Source organism: Quercus robur, chromosome 11, assembly GCF_932294415.1.
Source record: "Quercus robur chromosome 11, dhQueRobu3.1, whole genome shotgun sequence".
Taxonomy (NCBI): Eukaryota; Viridiplantae; Streptophyta; class Magnoliopsida; order Fagales; family Fagaceae; genus Quercus; species Quercus robur.
In genome coordinates, this window is record NC_065544.1 from 12,651,265 (window position 1) to 12,670,222 (window position 18,958).

At 38.3% G+C, this 18,958-nt stretch overlaps 1 protein-coding gene across 4 annotated transcripts; it reads left to right on the top strand.

Annotated features, from left to right (window-relative positions):
- The first annotated feature begins 320 nt into the window (after window positions 1–320).
- On the top strand, window positions 321–17,747 carry LOC126707245 (UDP-glycosyltransferase 43-like). Of its 4 annotated transcripts, none has more exons than XM_050406832.1 (5): window positions 321–635; window positions 12,722–13,741; window positions 15,390–15,468; window positions 16,343–16,918; window positions 17,004–17,747. In XM_050406832.1, exons 1-4 carry the CDS (start codon window positions 321–323, stop codon window positions 16,567–16,569), a joined length of 1,641 nt encoding a protein of 546 aa, XP_050262789.1. In that variant the 3' UTR covers window positions 16,570–16,918; window positions 17,004–17,747. The 4 variants fall into 4 exon arrangements, with proteins under 4 accessions (XP_050262789.1, XP_050262790.1, XP_050262787.1 ...); XM_050406833.1 differs by lacking the exon at window positions 321–635 and adding an exon at window positions 16,189–16,259 and having other exon boundaries at window positions 12,241–13,741; XM_050406830.1 differs by lacking the exon at window positions 321–635 and having other exon boundaries at window positions 12,241–13,741.
- Window positions 17,748–18,958: the final 1,211 nt, after the last annotated feature.

The window sequence follows — 18,958 nt, forward strand, 5'->3', positions numbered from 1 at the left end:
ACTTTTATTTTATTACTATAAACTCAAAGCATGCAACATGAACATATATGCCCTATAATATGTCTCACATTTAAAAAAAAAAAAAAAAATGGACAAAGACAATAGAACAAATTTTATTGATTAATGAAGTCATGAACTATGCGTTATGTTTTCGAGGTTGTATTCATCATGGGTCTATATATATGATTCCCTATTTCTTCTACTCATATTTTCTCAAAAACAAAAGGTTCCCAACTCCATTTCTATATTATAGTCATAGGCTACCTATTGCAAAAACCATTCTTGATCAGCCAAATTAATAAAGCAAAAGCTCAAAGGAGATGACCAAATTCGAGGTGGTGTTCATGACAAGCCCTGGGATTGGGCACCTTGTTCCAGTTGTTGAGTTTGCACACCATCTTATCAATCATGACCCTCGATTTTCTGCCACTATACTCATCGTAACCATGCCTCAGAGACCCATTCTCAACACCTACATCCAATCACGCGCTGCCACTTCAACCTCCACAAATATCAAATTCATCCACCTCCCTATTGTAGACCCTCCCACACCTGATCAGTACGAGTCTTCCTTTGGCTACTCATGCTTACTCATTGAAAAGCATAGACCCCATGTTAAGCAAGCAATCACTAAACTCATGGAAACCGAGTTGGACTCAGACCGACGACTCGTCGGGATAATCACAGACATGTTTTGTACTTCCATGATTGCTGTGGCTAATGAGCTTCACATCCCTTGCTACCTTTACTTTCCGTCCCCGGCTACGTTTCTTGGTTTCATGCTTCATCTTCCAATCCTAGATACCCAACTCACCACTGAGTTGTCTGAGTTGGACACTGAGCTGGTTATTCCAGGTTTTGTCAACCCAATTTCTCCAAGCTTGTTGCCTTCTATAGCATTGGAGAAAGAAGGGTACTCTTGGTTCTTGTACCATGGACGCAAGTACTTTGAAACAGTGGGTATTGTTATTAATACATTTCATGACCTTGAGCCTTATGCACTTAACTCGGTCTCTACGAGTCAAGTACCACCAATTTATCCCATTGGGCCTATTCTTGACCTTGTTGGTCCGGCCCAATGGCACCCAGACCAAGCCAACCACGAGCGAATCATGAAGTGGCTTGATGACCAACCTCCAGCAACAGTGGTATTCTTAAGCTTTGGTAGCCAAGGGTGTCTCAGTGAGTCTCAAGTGAGAGAGATTGCATTTGGGCTTGAACTAGCCAAGGTTCGGTTTGTCTGGGCGTTACGTGAGCCATCTAAGGCCAAATTTGCCCTCCCGGATGACTGTACGAGTCTTGAGAAAGTTTTACCGAATGGGTTTTTGGAGCGAATGACTGGGATTGGATTGGTGTGTGGATGGGTCTCACAAGTGTCAATCCTAGCTCATAAGGCAATTGGAGGATTTATATCACACTGTGGTTGGAACTCAATTTTGGAAAGCTTGTGGCATGGTATACCAATTGCCACATGGCCAGTTTATGCTGAACAACAGATGAATGCCTTTGAGATGGTGAAGGAGTTGGGATTAGCTATTGAGATGAGGTTAGATTATAGGGAGGGTAGTGATTTGGTGTCGGCAACGGAGGTGGAGAGAGGAATAAAGCGTTTGATGAACTATGACGATGAGGTGAGACAAAAAGTTAAAGAAATGAGCAAAAAGTGTAAGGTAGCTAAAATGGAAAATGGATCATCATATGCATCACTCGGGGCACTAATTGAGAAACTAGTGAATTCATGATTCAAGTGGGCTCACTTTCTATTGTGATGAAATGAATTACATTACTATTTCTCTTCACTTTTTAGTCCTTTTATTATAGTCTTAAAACTTAGTTGAAGGATGTTGTGGTTCAAAAAAACAAAAAAAATAGTTGAAGTACGTTGATTTATTTATATAGTCTTTAATGTATTTTTCTTTTTACTAGACTATTGTAGGGACACGATCCTCAAACGGCCCAACGATGAGGTTGGGCTCGCGCGTGATGGATCCCGCACAATAAAATTTGTAGAGAGTGGGCTTGAAAGGCCAGCGTTTGGTCACGGGGCGTTAGTACAGGCCGGACCTTAGATAAACCTAGACTAGAAAAGGCTTTAGTCCGGATATCCAAGCCCAATAACTTCATAAATTGAAGGATTGGACTCCTCGGATCAAGTCCGAGGAGCACTGGTGTTTTTCTCCGGTTACCCGTCGATGGGTTTTCCATGGCGGAGCGCATATATTATCCGGGCATTCTCATTCCTCGAGTTTTTTCCAGGAAATGAGATGGGGATCCCCTCTAAATTAGTTTATCTTTCCTTTTATACTAGCCTACGTTTGTTGTCCCTCGTCCACGTGTAGGGTCAGTTTTTCCAGGACTGATACTTGTCCCGTCAATCCCATCCCAGCATTGTTGGGCATGGTTAATAAAGCCTAAGAATCCGGTTCTGTTAGGTGCAATGTCATATCAATGAGGGGTATTAAGGACAATTTCCCCGAGATATTTTCTGATCTTTTAAGTTTGCTTGTATGACACTTTCCTCAAGGAGACTTTGGGTCTGCCGAGGACTAAGCTGTCCTCGGCCGTATCTTCGGGCCCCTTTGGGCTTAATATTTTTGGGCTTGGGCCCTGGCCTCCTTCAGTTTGGGGTCTGTGGACTCCCCATAAGCGAGCGGGCCGAACCCACAAACTATTGGGCCCCACAACTATTATTATGAAAATAAAGTTGTCTCACTCACACGCGCGCACGCATGGGCGATAAATTCATAATTATAAAGGTGGAGGGGAGATTAGAACTTTGGATTGAAAACATTAAAAGGTCACAATCTAAGTTGCACGAGTACGAGTACAACACGTATATAGATAGATATGGGGATACCATGCATTTGGGATATAAAAATTAATTTTTATTTTATATAATTTTAGACTTTTTTTAGAAGACATTGTTTTAAACATAATTTATGTTTGCTTTAGATTTTAAAATTAAATAACAACAATAACCTCATATGCTAGTTTCTAACCCAATATATTATTAAACCATTAATCTACGTAATTAGCTCATTAATAAAAGTAACAGCACTTAAATTAAAACCCATCATATTCTAACCCAAAAAAAAAAAAAAAAAGTCCATTATATTCTTTTTATAAAAAAGAAAGAAATAAAGAAAACAGTTGATAGCTCACAAAGAAAAACAATATATATATATATATATATATATATATATATATTTTTGATAGGTGAGACCGTGAGAGAGCTTTAAGATTATTATTTTTTTTAATAAGTAAGATTTAAAAATAAAGCGAAGAGTTCAGGTGGGAGGGAGATTAAGAGTATTCACATCAAGGTGGCTAAAAAGTATAGCTTTTAGCAATTCAAAACATTATTTTATCTATTTTAACACTCCACTTTATAATACATCTAAAATCAAAAGTTTTTTTTTTTCTTTTTTTTACTACTTCATTTAAATATTATTTTTTAATTTTTTTTTTATTCATCATCTATTTCTCTTTTTTTATTCATTACCACCACAAACCCACCATTGAACTTCGGCTTTCGTAAACACACAAAACACGACAAAAAAGAAAGAGATAAAAAGTAATAAAAAAAATTGGGCTTTGGCTTTAGTGAGAGACAAAGAAAGAGTGAGGGCAGAGTAAGCTCTTTATTTATTTATTTATTTATTTTTTAATAATAGAATATGCGAAATAAGAAAAAGACAAAGTGGAAGATGTCGATGCTCGGCCTAAAAAACGAAGCAGAAAACCACTGTCGTCATGGGCCTTCGTTCGACCACCCGTCGTGGCAATGCTCCCGCACGCTCAGGGGCTCGTTAGAGGCCCCTCTCTTGGATGATGGAGGATGTGCGTGTGTAGTGGTAGTAGTGTGTGGCGTGGTTCATGCGGGGCTTTGGGTGCTCTCTCTCTTGGTGGAGGAAGGTAGGTCTACCTTTGGCGTTTGTGGTAGGAATCTGGGCCAAATTTTAAAGGATTACCAAAGGAAAGTGGAGTCGCCACCAATCTAATGTGGATGGCAAAAAATCTTGATTCTTGGGTCTGGAAGTTTGGTTACATGTGAGGAAAGTGTTATGCACCCCACAACGCCTGTCTAAGGAGAGTTCTTTGTTTTGATAAAACCTTAATTTTAGGAGATTGACAGTAAAAACATGATTTTGGCATTGGCTTTTGGGGCTTTGCATGCATGGGGGCTTTGAGGTTTGACTTTTAAATGGGTGTGGTCCCAATTTATGCTTTCTTGAGGCATTTGGCAAAGTACTAGATTTCCACGATGAAAATCCGACGATATGTCACCTTACTTTCGCAGCAAAAATTAGGCATTACTTTGCCTTAGGTGACCTAGACTGTGACAGTCACACTGGAAGGGGCGAGTGGGTATATATATACATACATCATGCACAATGCAAGCACACAAAGCAGGAAAGTAAATGCCTACGTCCTTAGAGCATGGCCTAAAATATAGGTGCAAGAAAGTAAACAGAGGTCACCATACTCTAGAGATGAGGACGAATGGTACATGGCATGATATACCTAATACAACTTGTCTAAGAGAGAAAGGAAGGAGGAAGGAATGGGTTTTAAAAGAGTACATAACCAAATGGGAAAGGCTAGACCCCTAAACCTACTATACACAGCCACTTGGCTTATATCCATATGCTTGCATCTTCACCCTTTTTACTTGCGCTTGAGAAACCGTGTCTTAGCTCTGTCCTCGCTCCATGTATGTACATGCAAAGACAAACACGAGAAACCAAAAGACAAGTAATGGAAGGAAAAGATGCAAAGAGTATAAAAAGAGGCATAAAGCAAATAAGCATGATAGACATGGCAAACAAAGAAACAAGAAAGCAAGCAAACAAGCGAGAAGGCAAACAAGCACGAAAGCAAATGAAAGGTGGTGTATGCCCAAAGGGTTATAACCCTTCAAAAGGAACCAATTGAGAGTTACAACGTTTCATAAAACCGTTCACAAGGCTTAAAACATGTTCAAACGTTCAGAACAATTACCAGAAATTTTGTAGAAATTTAGTTTTTACATGTCTCGATTGATCAAGAGGAATCGAGTATATTGAGAGGAATCGTGTATCAATTGAAAGATATTTTCGATCGATCGAATCAGGAATCAAACATTGATCAAGTCATCCAAAAGCTTCAAATCAAATTTCTTGACCACTTCGATCAATTGAGAAAATCTTTGACCGATTGACCATATTGAATTTCAAATTTTCATCTAGAAAATTCTAGAACTTGAATTTTCACTTTATCATCACTATAAAACAAAACTCTCCAAACTTAAACATCATTATTACAACCTATCCATGTATATACCTATATATACAACACCAATTACCACTGAAAACACCAAACTAATCAATCTTTGAACCAACACCACCACCAAACTGGCTACACACATTGCATATCATAACGATTCAAATCCAAACCTCAGCCACTGATTCAAACCCAATGCAACCACTGAAAATCAAAGCCCATCACCACCGACCACCGAAACACTAAAACCAACCCACAACCCACAACCTATTCAAACTTAAGCCTTAAACACTAGTTCAAACTCAAACCCACGACGGAAAACAACCCATGACTAAAAACAACCCATGGTAGCAATCCCACGACCACCACGAAACCACTGAAAAGACCCATCCAAAAATGGCGGACAAAACCCAGCAACTAACGCCCATCCACCATTGTCACCGTAGACGACCTCATTGCCTTTAGTAAGAGTGAAAGTCTCTAAAAGCAATTAAACAATTACAATTGTCAATTGTCAACTGTCGGAAACTATTCTACTATTCAACTTTGCCAATTTCTTGGTTCTAAAAACCAAACTTTACCAATTTCCTATTATTAACTTTACTCTTTATTGTCTTCTTCACGTCAAAAATAAGAAGACACTACTTTCTAAAAATAGAGTTGGAGGGAGAGACAAAGTAAAAGTCTCATCTTTAACAAGTCACCTTAGAGACAGAAATGAGAGAGAGTAGAAAAACTGGGAACTAGTCCCTTTCCTAGTTCTTTGACCTTTCCGATTTTTAAAACCATGTCCAAATCTTTTAATTCGAAGCAAAAATGGGTTGACCCGTGACCCAACCCATTTTTTCAGGTCAACCCGACTCGACCTATTTGTTAAAACTTTTTTTTGTTGTAAAAATAAAATAAAATAAAATAAAAATATTATTGGTTTAATTATTTGTTGTGAGCATTACAATACACAAGTCAAACTCAATTAGAAATATATAATGGATATTATTGTTATTATTATTATTATTATTATTATTATTATTATTATTATTATTATTATTATTGTAGGGATAAAGGCCTAGGATAATATGTTGGGCCTTGGGCTTTTGTCCGAGGACGCTGAACGGTTCGAGGAGGGGCAAATAGTCATTTAGGGTCCCAATTTAAAGTCTCATGAGTAAGGAACGAATGAAAGGTAGTCCGAGGAGGAATTACTCCTCAAACGTGGCGTGTGTAGCTCAAATATGTATTCCAGCAAGTAGAATGATCCTCCAAGAAGCTGCAATGATAGGAACATGCTTCATGAACATACAAGAAGGAAGGAAGCCCAAAAATATTTAGGGGAAAGCTACTATCACCGCATTAAATGCATGACAACTACTTTTCTGGTCACATTTATGTGGAGAAGACCTTTGAATAGTGTTATCTTGGCTACCACAACTCACAGAAAGCTAGAGAGGGTGTTTGATGGGACAGGTACTCAAGTGGAGGCTTAGATGATCAACAAGTGTAGAATTAAGATGTTCCAAAGGGAGCTATATAATGTGAGAGACCCTCCCTGAGAAAGGAGGAGGAAGAAGGGAGAAATAAGACTGTAGCAATCTAAATTGTCTTGGTATTCAATTGTGATCAATATATACAAGTGTGACCTCCTCAAACTGAAAGTCTATTGATATCAAAATCTCTTATTTTGTGTTTGATTGTCATTCAATTCAGTATTAGCCGTTGTTCAACTTATTAAGGTCTAGTTCTTCGACCCATTATCTACAAATTTATTGTATTAGGCTCATTGGGCCAATATCTCATACGTTTTGGGCTTGGACTGTAAATCGAGACCCTACAATTATTATTATTATTGTTGTTATGGGGCCAGAGAATTCATGGCCCAGGCCCACTCTACATTATGGCCCAAGGCCTAAGCCGAGGAGAGCCATTGCCGAGGACGCATAATGAAATCCCAAAAGGAGCATAAGAGCATCCACAACCCGAAATGCCATCCTATCCCATTTTACCATTCTAAAAAGCTACTTTATTAATTATACAATACCATTTTACCATACATCCAACATTCCAACTTTTATTTTTCTATTCTACTCATTAAAATAATATATCTACGTAATAAAATATATTTTTCCATTTTTTGTTTTTTTCCCAATTTTCTCCTCCCCTTCCCTCAACCTCTATTACCACGCCTCTACTGCCCAGTCACCACCACCGCGCCTCCACCATGCCCACCACGCCACCACTATCCACTGCCCACCAAAATCCCACGGGAACAAAAACGCATGTTAAAAAAAAAAAAAAAAAAAAAAACTAGCATCACAACAGAAAACCAGAAACCCAGCAACATCGGACCCACGCTGATATCCACCAAACCCAGTGAGCCTACACAAAAACGTAGTGGTGCACAATAACGAAACGGTGCATCGTGGAGTCAAGGACTGGGAGAGAGAGCCGAGGCTTTTTCCGTTGGGGAATGTCGACGGTGCAATGATAAAGATGGGAAGTTCGCCGAGATTTCCGATGTACGATGACGATTTCGGGTGGGGCAAACCTTTGGCAATATGGAGTGGTGGAGCTAATAAATTCGACAATAAGATTTCGGCTTTTCCGAGAAGAGAAGGCAATGGAAGCGCGCTGATCTCCACCAAACCCAGTGACCCACATTGAGCTCCACCAAACCCAGTGACCCAGGCCCGCCGATCTCCACCAAAGCCATCGCCAATCTGAGCAACCTAGAAACCCAGCCATACCCACCTCTTCCTTTAAGCACCGGTCACAGCAAAAAAAAAAAAAAAAAAAAAAACAACAGAACACAAAACACAACCTGGATTGCGACCCATCAGAAAAAATGAATTACTGTGATGTGTGATGTTGATGTTGGGAGGAGGATGGTGTTTGGGTTTGAAGTGAGGAGAGAGCATATGAGAGAGAAGGAAGAGAGAGTTGAGAAAGATAGAGAGCACTCCGGAGTTGTGAGAGATAGTTGAGAATAAAATATTATTTAAATTTATACAATAGTGCTACAGTGCCATTCTACATGTAGAATGGCACTGTAGCACAATTCTAAAATTTTTTACAATTCTTTAGTTTTACAATTCCAAATGCGGGCTCTTTTAGGCTTGAAATGCCAAAATTTCATTAGATATGGCATATGAAAGTCCCAGTGCTGATGCTCTAAGGATATTGCCGAGGACGACCTCATGCTCAGCACCTCACAAAATGCCTGAAGAAAGGGGCAAACTCAGTATAGGGGCAGGACAAGGGAAAAAGCTGCCAACATCATAATACAAAACCCTGTATCTGACAAGCCCATACCCTAAACCATGCCCTTTAATTTTCCCAACGACCCCTAACCATTCTAGGTATGGGTTGACAAGACATGTCTGCACCCCAGAAAGTAAAACTTACACGTGGACCCTAAAAGGGGAAACGAACACTAGTATAAAAGGGAAAGAAAGCGAAGGAGAAAGAGGGAGGCCCCCGGGAGGAGGAAAAATCTTGCAAAAGGGGAGAAGAAGGGAAGGGTACAATGCTCCTCGGACACTGTCCGAGAACTTAAACCCTGCAACCTGCACTAATGGAAGGCTTAGCTAGTCAAGCCAAGTCCCCCCATAGAGAAGTTTCCATAGAAATCCCATTCAAACCGCTAACCTGTGACTAAGGTCCCGCCTTTCAAGCCCACTCTCTACAAATCATATTGTTAGGACCCTTTACTTACGAGCCCAACGTTATTCTTGGGCCGTTAAATAATTGTGTCCCTACAGTTGTTGTTGTTGTTGTTGTTATTTTAAAACATCAATTTTTTAACATTTTTTGGATAACCCCATTCATATATATATATATATATAACATCATATAGATACAATGGCCTTAAGGAAACAATTGAGATTTTTACATAATTACATACAAATGAATTGAAAGATGAATGGTTGTGGCAATCTATAATGAGTAAATATTTTTAGATATCTAATAACAAAGTATATACCAAGATAATCTAGTCACACTAGGGTTAAAAAAATATATTTAAAATTATAGAAATGTAGGAGAGACATTCATAAGTGTGAAAAAAATAAAGCCAACATATATCAATGAAATTAGCATAAATTATGGATAGTTAAGCCTATTTTTTTTACAATTCATGTCCAAAATAAATGTCTTTTCAAAATAAAATATAATATTTTCTAGAAATAAAATATGATATTTCTTGGAATGTGAGTTCCTTAACAATGATATAATATTTATAAAAGAAGTCATGTATAAATAAGTAAACAATCAAACTTTAATATATATTCTCAAATTGAAATAGAATGCCAACCATAGTTAATATTAAATTATATATTAGTTTTCAAGATTGTAGATTTCATATATGTTTTTATTCTTTGTCAAATTAATTATCCAATAAGGCATTTGTAATTTTGTTTTATGTTGTGGAATGTTGATATTTTGTAGAAATGAAACCTATATGTTTGTTTTAATTATCCTTTGTGCTATTTTGTTTTGATTAGTAATGTTGGGATTTGTATAATTTTTAAATTATTGAACAAGTATTAATTTATTTAGCTAAGCTCATTTTTTATACAAGTGGTAAATTTAAATTAATGCATTTTACATCAAGTAATTTGCTGCATGACTTTCTAAATAACAAATACATTTTAAAAAAAAATCATGTGAAAAAATAACGGATCCAATTGACTCGATCAGAACCCAACCCGCCCATTTGCCACACCTACCTAAAACCAATTGAACACTGTCAATGTTATGTCCAAATAAAAGCCATACTCAATAGTTAGGATTTGGTATTGGTACCTTTCATGTGACAAATCATGTGTCAAGATGGTTGTACTTAAAACCAATAAAACTCTGTCAATGTTATGACCAAATAAAAGCCATACTCAATAGTTAGGATTTGGTATTGGTATTGGTACCTTTCATGTGACAAATCATGTGTCAAGATTGTTGTACTTAAAACCAATAAAACCCTGTCAATGTTATGACCAAATAAAAGCCATACTCAATAGTTAGGATTTGGTATTGGTACCTTTCATGTGACAAATCATGTGTCAAGATGGTTGAACTTAAAACCAATAAAACTCTGTCAATGTTATGACCAAATTAAAGCCATACGCAATAGTTAGGATTTGGTATTGGTACCTTTCATGTGACAAATCATGTGTCAAGATGGTAGTATTTTATGATGTTAGGTAACAGAAAAGTATGAGAATTTTTTTTTTTTTTTTAACTAAAAGTACTATAAAAAAATTATAAAAAAATAAAAATATATTGAATGTGAGACCTACAAATAATAATATTACCGTTAACGAAGACTATAATATTAACTCCCATAAAAAAAAAAAAAAAAAAAAAAAAAAAAAAAAAAAAAAAGACAATAATATTGCCATTGCCAAAACTAAACACACGCAAATTGTAATATTACCGTTGATAAAAAGGCTAAACGCTCGCATCTTATAAGATATTTTTCACAGGTCTCACGTTGGACCCGCAGCAATTAGTGGTGTGGACACAAATTAGTAAACAAAAAAAAAAGGCAAGAAGTCAATTGAAAATTACTTCCAAAACGCACGCTGAAAAGAAGCTACTTCAAGAAGTTAAAATACGAGGGTTCTTTTCTTCATGAGCCTAATAGAAAATCCTCCCCTATGTTGGTTTAATCTTGACAACCAAATTTGTGAGCCCTAAATTGATTCCATTGAAATCAAAGTAATTGTCCCCCTTTGCCAAATGAGTTCGCTCATTTACTGGAGTTCTGGATTGGCGCAAATCAGTTTATTCATTATGGGGATTGTGTAGAAGAAGTTCGGTGTTCTTAAGTCATTGCAGTGATTCAGCCAAAAAAAAAAAGTCATTGCAGTGAGAGCTAAAAAGTCGTTGCACATTTGTCAGCGAAAATTTTGTAAGTAGTATCTTGTAAGATTTTCTTGGGGCAGGTGGCCCAGAGTAGGTTTTGGAACTGATGGGTAAGATTTCACTATAGGGGTGTCCAGCCAGACCCGAAACCCGATCAACCCGCCCAACCCGGCCGACCCGGCCCGAAAACCGTCCGACCCGACGCCGGCAACGGTCGGCAGCGGGTCTCCGCCCAGAAAACCCGAGACCGGCGGGTCGGTTGACGGGTTTGAACATGAAAAACCGATTTTCAACCGACCCGACCGGAAAACACATCGGAATTTCAGTTCTCCGCCGATTGGAGTGGGTAGCCGGCCTCATTTTGTCCGATCTGTCGAGATTCGGTGAGATCTTGTCGAGATCTGGCTTGATCTAGTCGAGATCCGCCGAGATCTCGCCCGATCTCTTCGACTTACACTGAGAATCGGCCTGATCTCGTTGAGATCTCGCCGGATCTCTTCGAGATCTGGCCTGATCTCGTTGAGATCCGGCCTAATCTCGTTGAGATCCGCCAAGATCTCTTTGAGATCCGGTCAGATCCAGCAAAAACCAGAGATTTTGGCAAAATCCGGCGACGATTTCTGCAAAATCCGGCGATGATTCACACAGTTCGAAACCGACCGATACCCGACCGGAAACCGATGACATCCGACCACCCGATCCGCTACCTTCGGCGGGTCGGCAGCGGGTCCAGGTTTAGGAGACCCGAAGTGATCGGGTCGGTTCCGGATTGGGCACAAACCCGACCCGGACCGACCCGTGGACAGGCCTATTTCACTATATCAGTTTTTACTTAATTAAAAATAAAATAAAAAAATACAAGGACATTGATAATTCAGAATTTTTTTAAAGAAAATTTCAACTTATAACCTTCGTTTTTTATGATAACTTTTTTATTATTATCTGATTAAGACATTAATCGATTTTTTGGAAGTAAGAAAGAAGAAGAAAAGAAAAGAAAAGAAAGGAGGAGGAGAAGGGAAAATGAAAAAGTCCTCTATCAAAAAAAGGACAAGAAAAAATTATTGATTAATGAACTCAAGCATCATGCATTACGTTTTAGAGGTCGTACATTCTTCATGGCCGATGGGTCAATATGATTCCCCATTCTCCTAGTCTTTTCTTAAAAAATAAATAAAAGGCTCCCTATTCCATTTCTATATAGACTCATACCTACCTACCTATATCCAAAAACCATTCTTGATCAGACAATTAAGCAAGCAGAAACTCAAAAGAAAACCAAAAGGCCATGACCAAATTTGAGGTGGTCTTCATGTCATACCCTGCAATCGGACACCTTGTTCCAGTTGTGGAGTTTGCACACCACCTTATCAATCATGACCCTCGATTTTCTGTCACTATACTCATCATCACCATGCCTGAGAGACCCATCCTCAACACCTACGTCCAATCACATGCTGCCACCTTAGCCTCCACAAATATCCGATTCATCCACCTCCCTACTGTAGATCCTCCCTCACCTGATCAGTTCGAGTCTCCCTTTGGCTACGTCTGCTTATTCATTGAAAAGCATAGACCCCATGTTAAGCAAGCAATCACTAACCTCATGGAAACCGAGTTGGACTCAGACCGACGACTCGTCGGGATCATCACAGACATGTTTTGTACTTCCATGATCGATGTAGCCAACGAGCTTGACATCCCTTGCTACGTTTTCTTTCCATCTCCAGCTACGTTTCTCGGTTTCATGCTTCATCTTCCAATCTTAGACACCCAACTCACCACTGAGTTGGCTAAGTTGGACACTGAGTTGGTCATTCCGAGTTTTGCTAACCCGGTTTCTCCAAGTTTGTTGCCTTCTATAGCGTTGGAGAAAGAAGGGTACTCGTGGTTTTTGTACCACGGACGCAGGTACTTTGAAACAATGGGTATCATTATTAATACAGTTCATGAACTTGAGCCTTACGCACTTAACTCGGTCTCGACGAGTCAAGTGCCACAAATTTATCCCATGGGGCCAATTCTTGACCTTGTTGGACCAGCCCAATGGCACCCAAACCAAGCCCACGATGAAAGAGTCATGAAATGGCTTGATGATCAACCTCCATCTACTGTAGTATTCATAAGCTTCGGAAGCAGGGGCAGTTTCAGCGAGTCTCAAGTTAGAGAAATTGCATTGGGGCTTGAACAGGCCGGGGTTCGATTTGTGTGGGTTTTACGTGAGCAACCTAAGGATCAATTTTCCCTCTCAGATGACTACACGAATATTGAGAAAGTTTTACCAAATGGATTTTTGGAACGAACAGCTGGAATTGGATTGATATGTGGATGGGTCTCACAAGTGCAAATCCTATCTCACAAGGCCGTTGGAGGATTCATATCACACTGTGGTTGGAACTCAATTTTGGAAAGCCTATGGCATGGCATACCAATTGCCACTTGGCCAATTTATGCTGAACAACAGATGAATGCCTTTGAGATGGTGAAGGAGTTGGGATTAGCGATTGAGATTAGGTTAGATTATAGGGAGGGTAGTGATTTGGTGTCGGCAAAGGGTAGTGATTTGGTGTCGGCAAAGGAGGTGGAGAGAGGAATAAAGCTTTTGATGAACTATGACAACGAGGTAAGACAAAAAGTTAAAGAAATGAGCAAAAAGTGTAGGGTAGCTAAAATGGAAAATGGGTCATCATATGCATCACTTGGAGCACTAATTGAGAAACTAGTGAATTCATGATTCAAGTGGGCTCACTTTCTATTGTGATGAATATATTAGATTGTATTAATGCCAAATCCATATAAATTGAATTTTCCATTTTTGGATCTTTCACGTTATTTTGTCTATTCATGAATGAATTTACTTTGATATTTGTCTTTATTTTTATGTAATTAAATTAATTGGGGACTCCGTATAATTCCTTAAGGTTAGGGGAAAAATATCTACAATTCATTCTCTACCTTGAGAGATTTGTTACTGTAGACACCCCATTTCGCTCCCATAATTTGATCTTGAGAAAGGACAAGATGGTCATTCCATTTATCCAAAAGCATGGTTGCATTTTTGTCACTAACTCATTCATCATGTGTCATAAAAATGATCTTGAGGTTTTAACAATCACAATGATACATTCAGTTTCTCAATCGGGCGGTTGGATCAAAAGATATCATAAGATCAAGTTTTAATGGTTATCATGGATTTGATTGGATGTAGCTTATCACACGGGATTAATGGAAGTTAATTTTGATTGGTCACTAATTAAAATTAATTAAAAAAAAATTGTGATTGGTTAAGTTTTTATCTTAAGAAGTAATTTATTGCATGAGATTATAATAAATAAGCAGATAAAGATTAAATTTGGAAAAATAATGTGATTTTTAAAGTAATTATCATTTGAAATAATTATTTTAAAAGCATAATTATCATTGTGGAACATGGTTTATAATGAAAATAGGTTGAAAACATGTCCAAATACAATTTTAAACTTAGAAAAAGTTGAAAATTGTGAAAAATAGAAAAATAAAATAAAATAAAAGTTGGGGAGAGTGCTGAAGTGCCAAATCAGCACTTCAAAAGTGCCGATTGGCACATTTCAGCATATTGCCCTAGATGCGCTTTTTTTGACCCCAAGTTCATCAAAATCCATTTTCTAAAGATAAAACCTATCGTTTTCATGGTAGTTGGCTTTTTAAGCTAAGTTAGGTTAATTTTTAAGTCATTAATCCCTTTATAAATAGAGAAAATTTTTAAGTACTTCTGGAGTATGAAGAAATGATGCTCCCTACTCTCACATTCATGATGGACCCCACCATGAATTTAATGAGCGGACCTCACCATGAATGTAAGAGGAGAGAGAGCAACATTCTCCGTACTCCGGGAGTACCTAAGAATTAGTCTATAAATAGAGGAGAACATCAATCATTCAACATCTTTAATTTCTCATAATTTTGGAGAGACCCTTGAAGCTCTACCAAAATTGACTTTCCTTAAAACATGATTTTTTTTTCTTTTTTTCTTTTTTGGGTAGACATCACTCTTCAAGCTTTTATCCATTGTTGGTGTTCACTTCTTAGAGATTGAAGAGATCTTTCAAGATTTCTCACATTTCTCAAAAGATCCCATTTTCTTATATTTAATTAGTTCATGCAGGTATAATAGACTTTAAATTTATTTCACATGTTTTGGTTGTGTAATGTATTTATGTATTTGCAATTGCCATGGTCAATCTCACATGTTCATGATTGGCATGCTCTAATTCTAATTTTTCCTTCTTTAGAAAAATCGTTCCCCTTCCTCCGCCCTATTTGGTTTGAACTTCGAAGTGCTGAGAAAGTCCTACACTTCACATTCTCCTTGTAAGGCCTCTTTTCCCTATGCTTTTATGGTTGGTTTTAAGTTCCTTATTTAAGAGTGCCCCTCGATTCATTTTTCTATCCGTCAATCTCTGATAAAACACCATTCAGAGATGGCCATCATTGAGTATAGGGAGGATGATGTCAGGTTAAGTGAGTTGGAGACAGGATTGTCTTCTAATGCGGAGTCTTTGAGTAAGGTAGTTGATACCACTGCCTCAAAGTTACCCTCGTCTTCATCTTCACCCCCCCTTGCATGCTCTTTCTGACATGTTCCTTGAAAGAGAAACATTTAAATGGTTTTAGGAAAAGGTTTCAGTTTCCCAAAGGTACCTCTATTAGATTGCCTCGCCTAGGTGAGAAAGCTTGAAACTTTGCCCACGGAGAGGTGTGTTTTTACGAGATTGACTTTCTATGTGGCCTTCGTTTCCTCGTCCATCCGTTCATTATGCAACTTCTGAACGAATTTCAAATCGGCCCAAGTCAACTCGTCCCTAATGCTTGGAGGACAATCATAAGTTGTACGTCTATCTAGATATCTGCTTGTGATGGGGAAATGATAATTTTGAATGAATTTTTGTTTTTGTACCGTCTGAAAGCCTCTACCCACTATGGGCATTTTGAACTTTTACCTTGGAATAGGAAATCTAGGGATGTTAGATGCTTTCCTTCGTCCTTTCACGATTGGAAATCACGATACTTTTTTATTTCTGGAATGAGTAGGGAAACCTTGTCTGACGAATTCTGGGGGGAAGTCCCAAGGTTACTACAAAAATAGGAAGTCCCAACACTTGGTGCATATTTCCATTGTCTCCCTTTGCTTTTCTTTCATATTGTGATTGCTCGTCTAATGATGTTTTCCTTCTAATTTTTGTAGCTCTTGATCGTCTTGATTTGGAAGATAAACACCGTCATTCGGTTCGTGTTACCCTTGCCTACGCTCGTGAAATCAAGGATTTTGACGACCTTGTTTATCCTCGTCGTCTGTTTGACAGTTGTTTGGGTCCTAATCCTTCAAGGTACGTATTAGAAAAGATTCGCCGAGAGGAAATCGTCTGTCCATTAGTTTCCAAGACTCCTTCATCTTTATTAGCTTGCCACTAGATATAGTAAGGAGAAGTATGCCCGCATCAGAAGTTTGAAAAATGAGCCCTTATCCAATCTCGCTACTGATTCGAAGAAGAGGAAATTAGGCGAAGAGAAAGGTGAGACTACTGCTCTTCCACCTATTCACATTGCCCCTTCTTCTCCCACTCCATCCTTAGAAGTGACTGCCTTCACTCCTCCAACTACTCGCGCGAAAGGAAAAGGCAAAGCTAGGAGGAGTGTTTGGGATGACCCTGCTACTGCTATGGGTCGTGCTCACAACGTGATTACTGACGATGAACTTAAAGGTTCGTCATCTATTCCCTCCCACGAGCTAGTTAGCTATCATATTCATAAGTTGGTGCAGGTACGTGGCTTTCCTCTCTTAGCATCCCTTTTATTCTTTTTTTGTATGCACATGATCTCCCTTCTCATTCGTTTATATTTACCAGGTCCTTGGGGTGTCCCTATGCATCACGACTGACTACTTGAATACGAAAGAGAAGGTTGTGGTGGCTAACTCAAAAGTGGAATCCATCGAGGTTGAATGCTCCAAGTTGAGGAAGGATCTAATCGTTGCAATGAATGAGACGAACAACATAAATGAGAAAATAAGGGAGCTTATTGAAGCCTTGCACGTAAAGAAAGTGCTCGTTGTTCAGAAGGACGAAGAAATCCAAGAAGCCCTCCTGAGGACTGATGCTAAGAAGGACAATGTCGTTCAGGAAATCATTCAGTCAGATCAGTTCTCCGATCTTCAATTCATCCAATACTTCAAAGGGTTTGAGCTCTTATGTCGGAGGACGATGAAGCACCATAGTTTGGCCGTGGACTTCTCCAATTTAGACTTTGAGAAGATTGACACTGAGATACTCACAGACGAGGCCGAGGAGCAAGAAGAAACCAAAGCTGGTGTCGGAATGGAGAAAGATTCTGCTAAGAAGGATGTTGCTGAAGGAAAGGATACCAACAAGTCTACTATCCCTCCTTCGTAGTATATTCATTTTTTTTTTTTTTTTAATTTGGAAAACAATGGTTGCCCCCTTGTTTTGGGATTCTATTTTTGAAGAATAATGGTTGCCTCCTTGTTTTGAAGCTTTAGTCTTTCCCTGCTTTATTGTCTCTTGGTTTTAAGGCTTCTGTTTGGACCAACTGGCTGGTTTTGCTTCATACTATAACTTTGCCTATTTTTATCATCGTGATTTGGACTTGGAGTTTTTATCATTTGAACTACCATTTAAACTCGTCACTCATACTGACGGAGTTTTTCGTTCTTTGAGATTTAAACTCAAAGTTTTTATCACCTAACCTGCAAGTTAAACTCGTCATTTATTTTGACGGAGTTCTTTATTCTCGTGATTTAAACTTAAATTTTTTATCACTTAATTTGCAATTTAAACTCGTCATTCATATTGACGGAGTTGTTGTTGTTGTTGTTGTTGTGTTTTTTTTTGTCTCTGGGATTTGAACTTGAAGTTTTTATCACTTAATTTGTAATATAAACTCATCATTCATATTGACAGAGTTTTTTTGTCTTTGTGATTTAAACTTGAAGTTTTCATCACTTAATTTGTAATATAAACTCGTCATTCATATTGATGGAGCCTTTTGTCTTTGTGATTTAAATTTGAAGTCTTTATCACTTAATTTGAAATCTAAACTTGTCATTCATATTGACGGAGCTTTTTGTCTCTGTGATTTAAATTTGAAGTTTTTATCACATAGTTATGATTTAAACTCATCTTTTATGTTGATGGAGTTTTTATCATAGTCGTCGTGCTCTGAACTCATCTTTTCGATACAAGAGGATTTTTACCATGAAGGGTTTGACATCTAATTATTTGAAAAGAAATGGTTCTGTAGACGCCTTATTCGTTTTATTCATCCTTGCTTGTACAAAAGGGACTACAAGGATAATACTTTACAAGAAAACGAAGAGTACTGAAAATAAAGTATTGAAAATAAAACTAATGCATGAAAACAATGAAATCTCGCTTATCTGTTGATGAATAAACAAGGTGTTCCAAACCTTGGAACTTATTGTTGCTGAAAGTCCATTCCTTCACTGACAGTACTTTTTAAGGTGCTCTGCATTCCAAGGACAAGGCAAAAGTTTCCCATTTACATCCTCCAGGTAGTAGCTCCTTCTCCTTGAATAACAGACGACCTTTTATGGACCTTCCCAGTTAGGCCTAACCTTCCTTCATTTGGATCTTTGGTGGCTTGTGAAACCTTCCGCAGAACCATATCTCCAAGATTGAAACGCTTCAACTTCACCCTCTGATTGTAATACCTTGTCTTCCTTTCCTGATATAAGGTCATTCTCTGAGCTGCATCGTCCCTGACCTCAAGTAAGCAATCCAGAGCTAGCTTGAGGCCCTCGTCCTTGCTGCGCTTGTCATAGCAT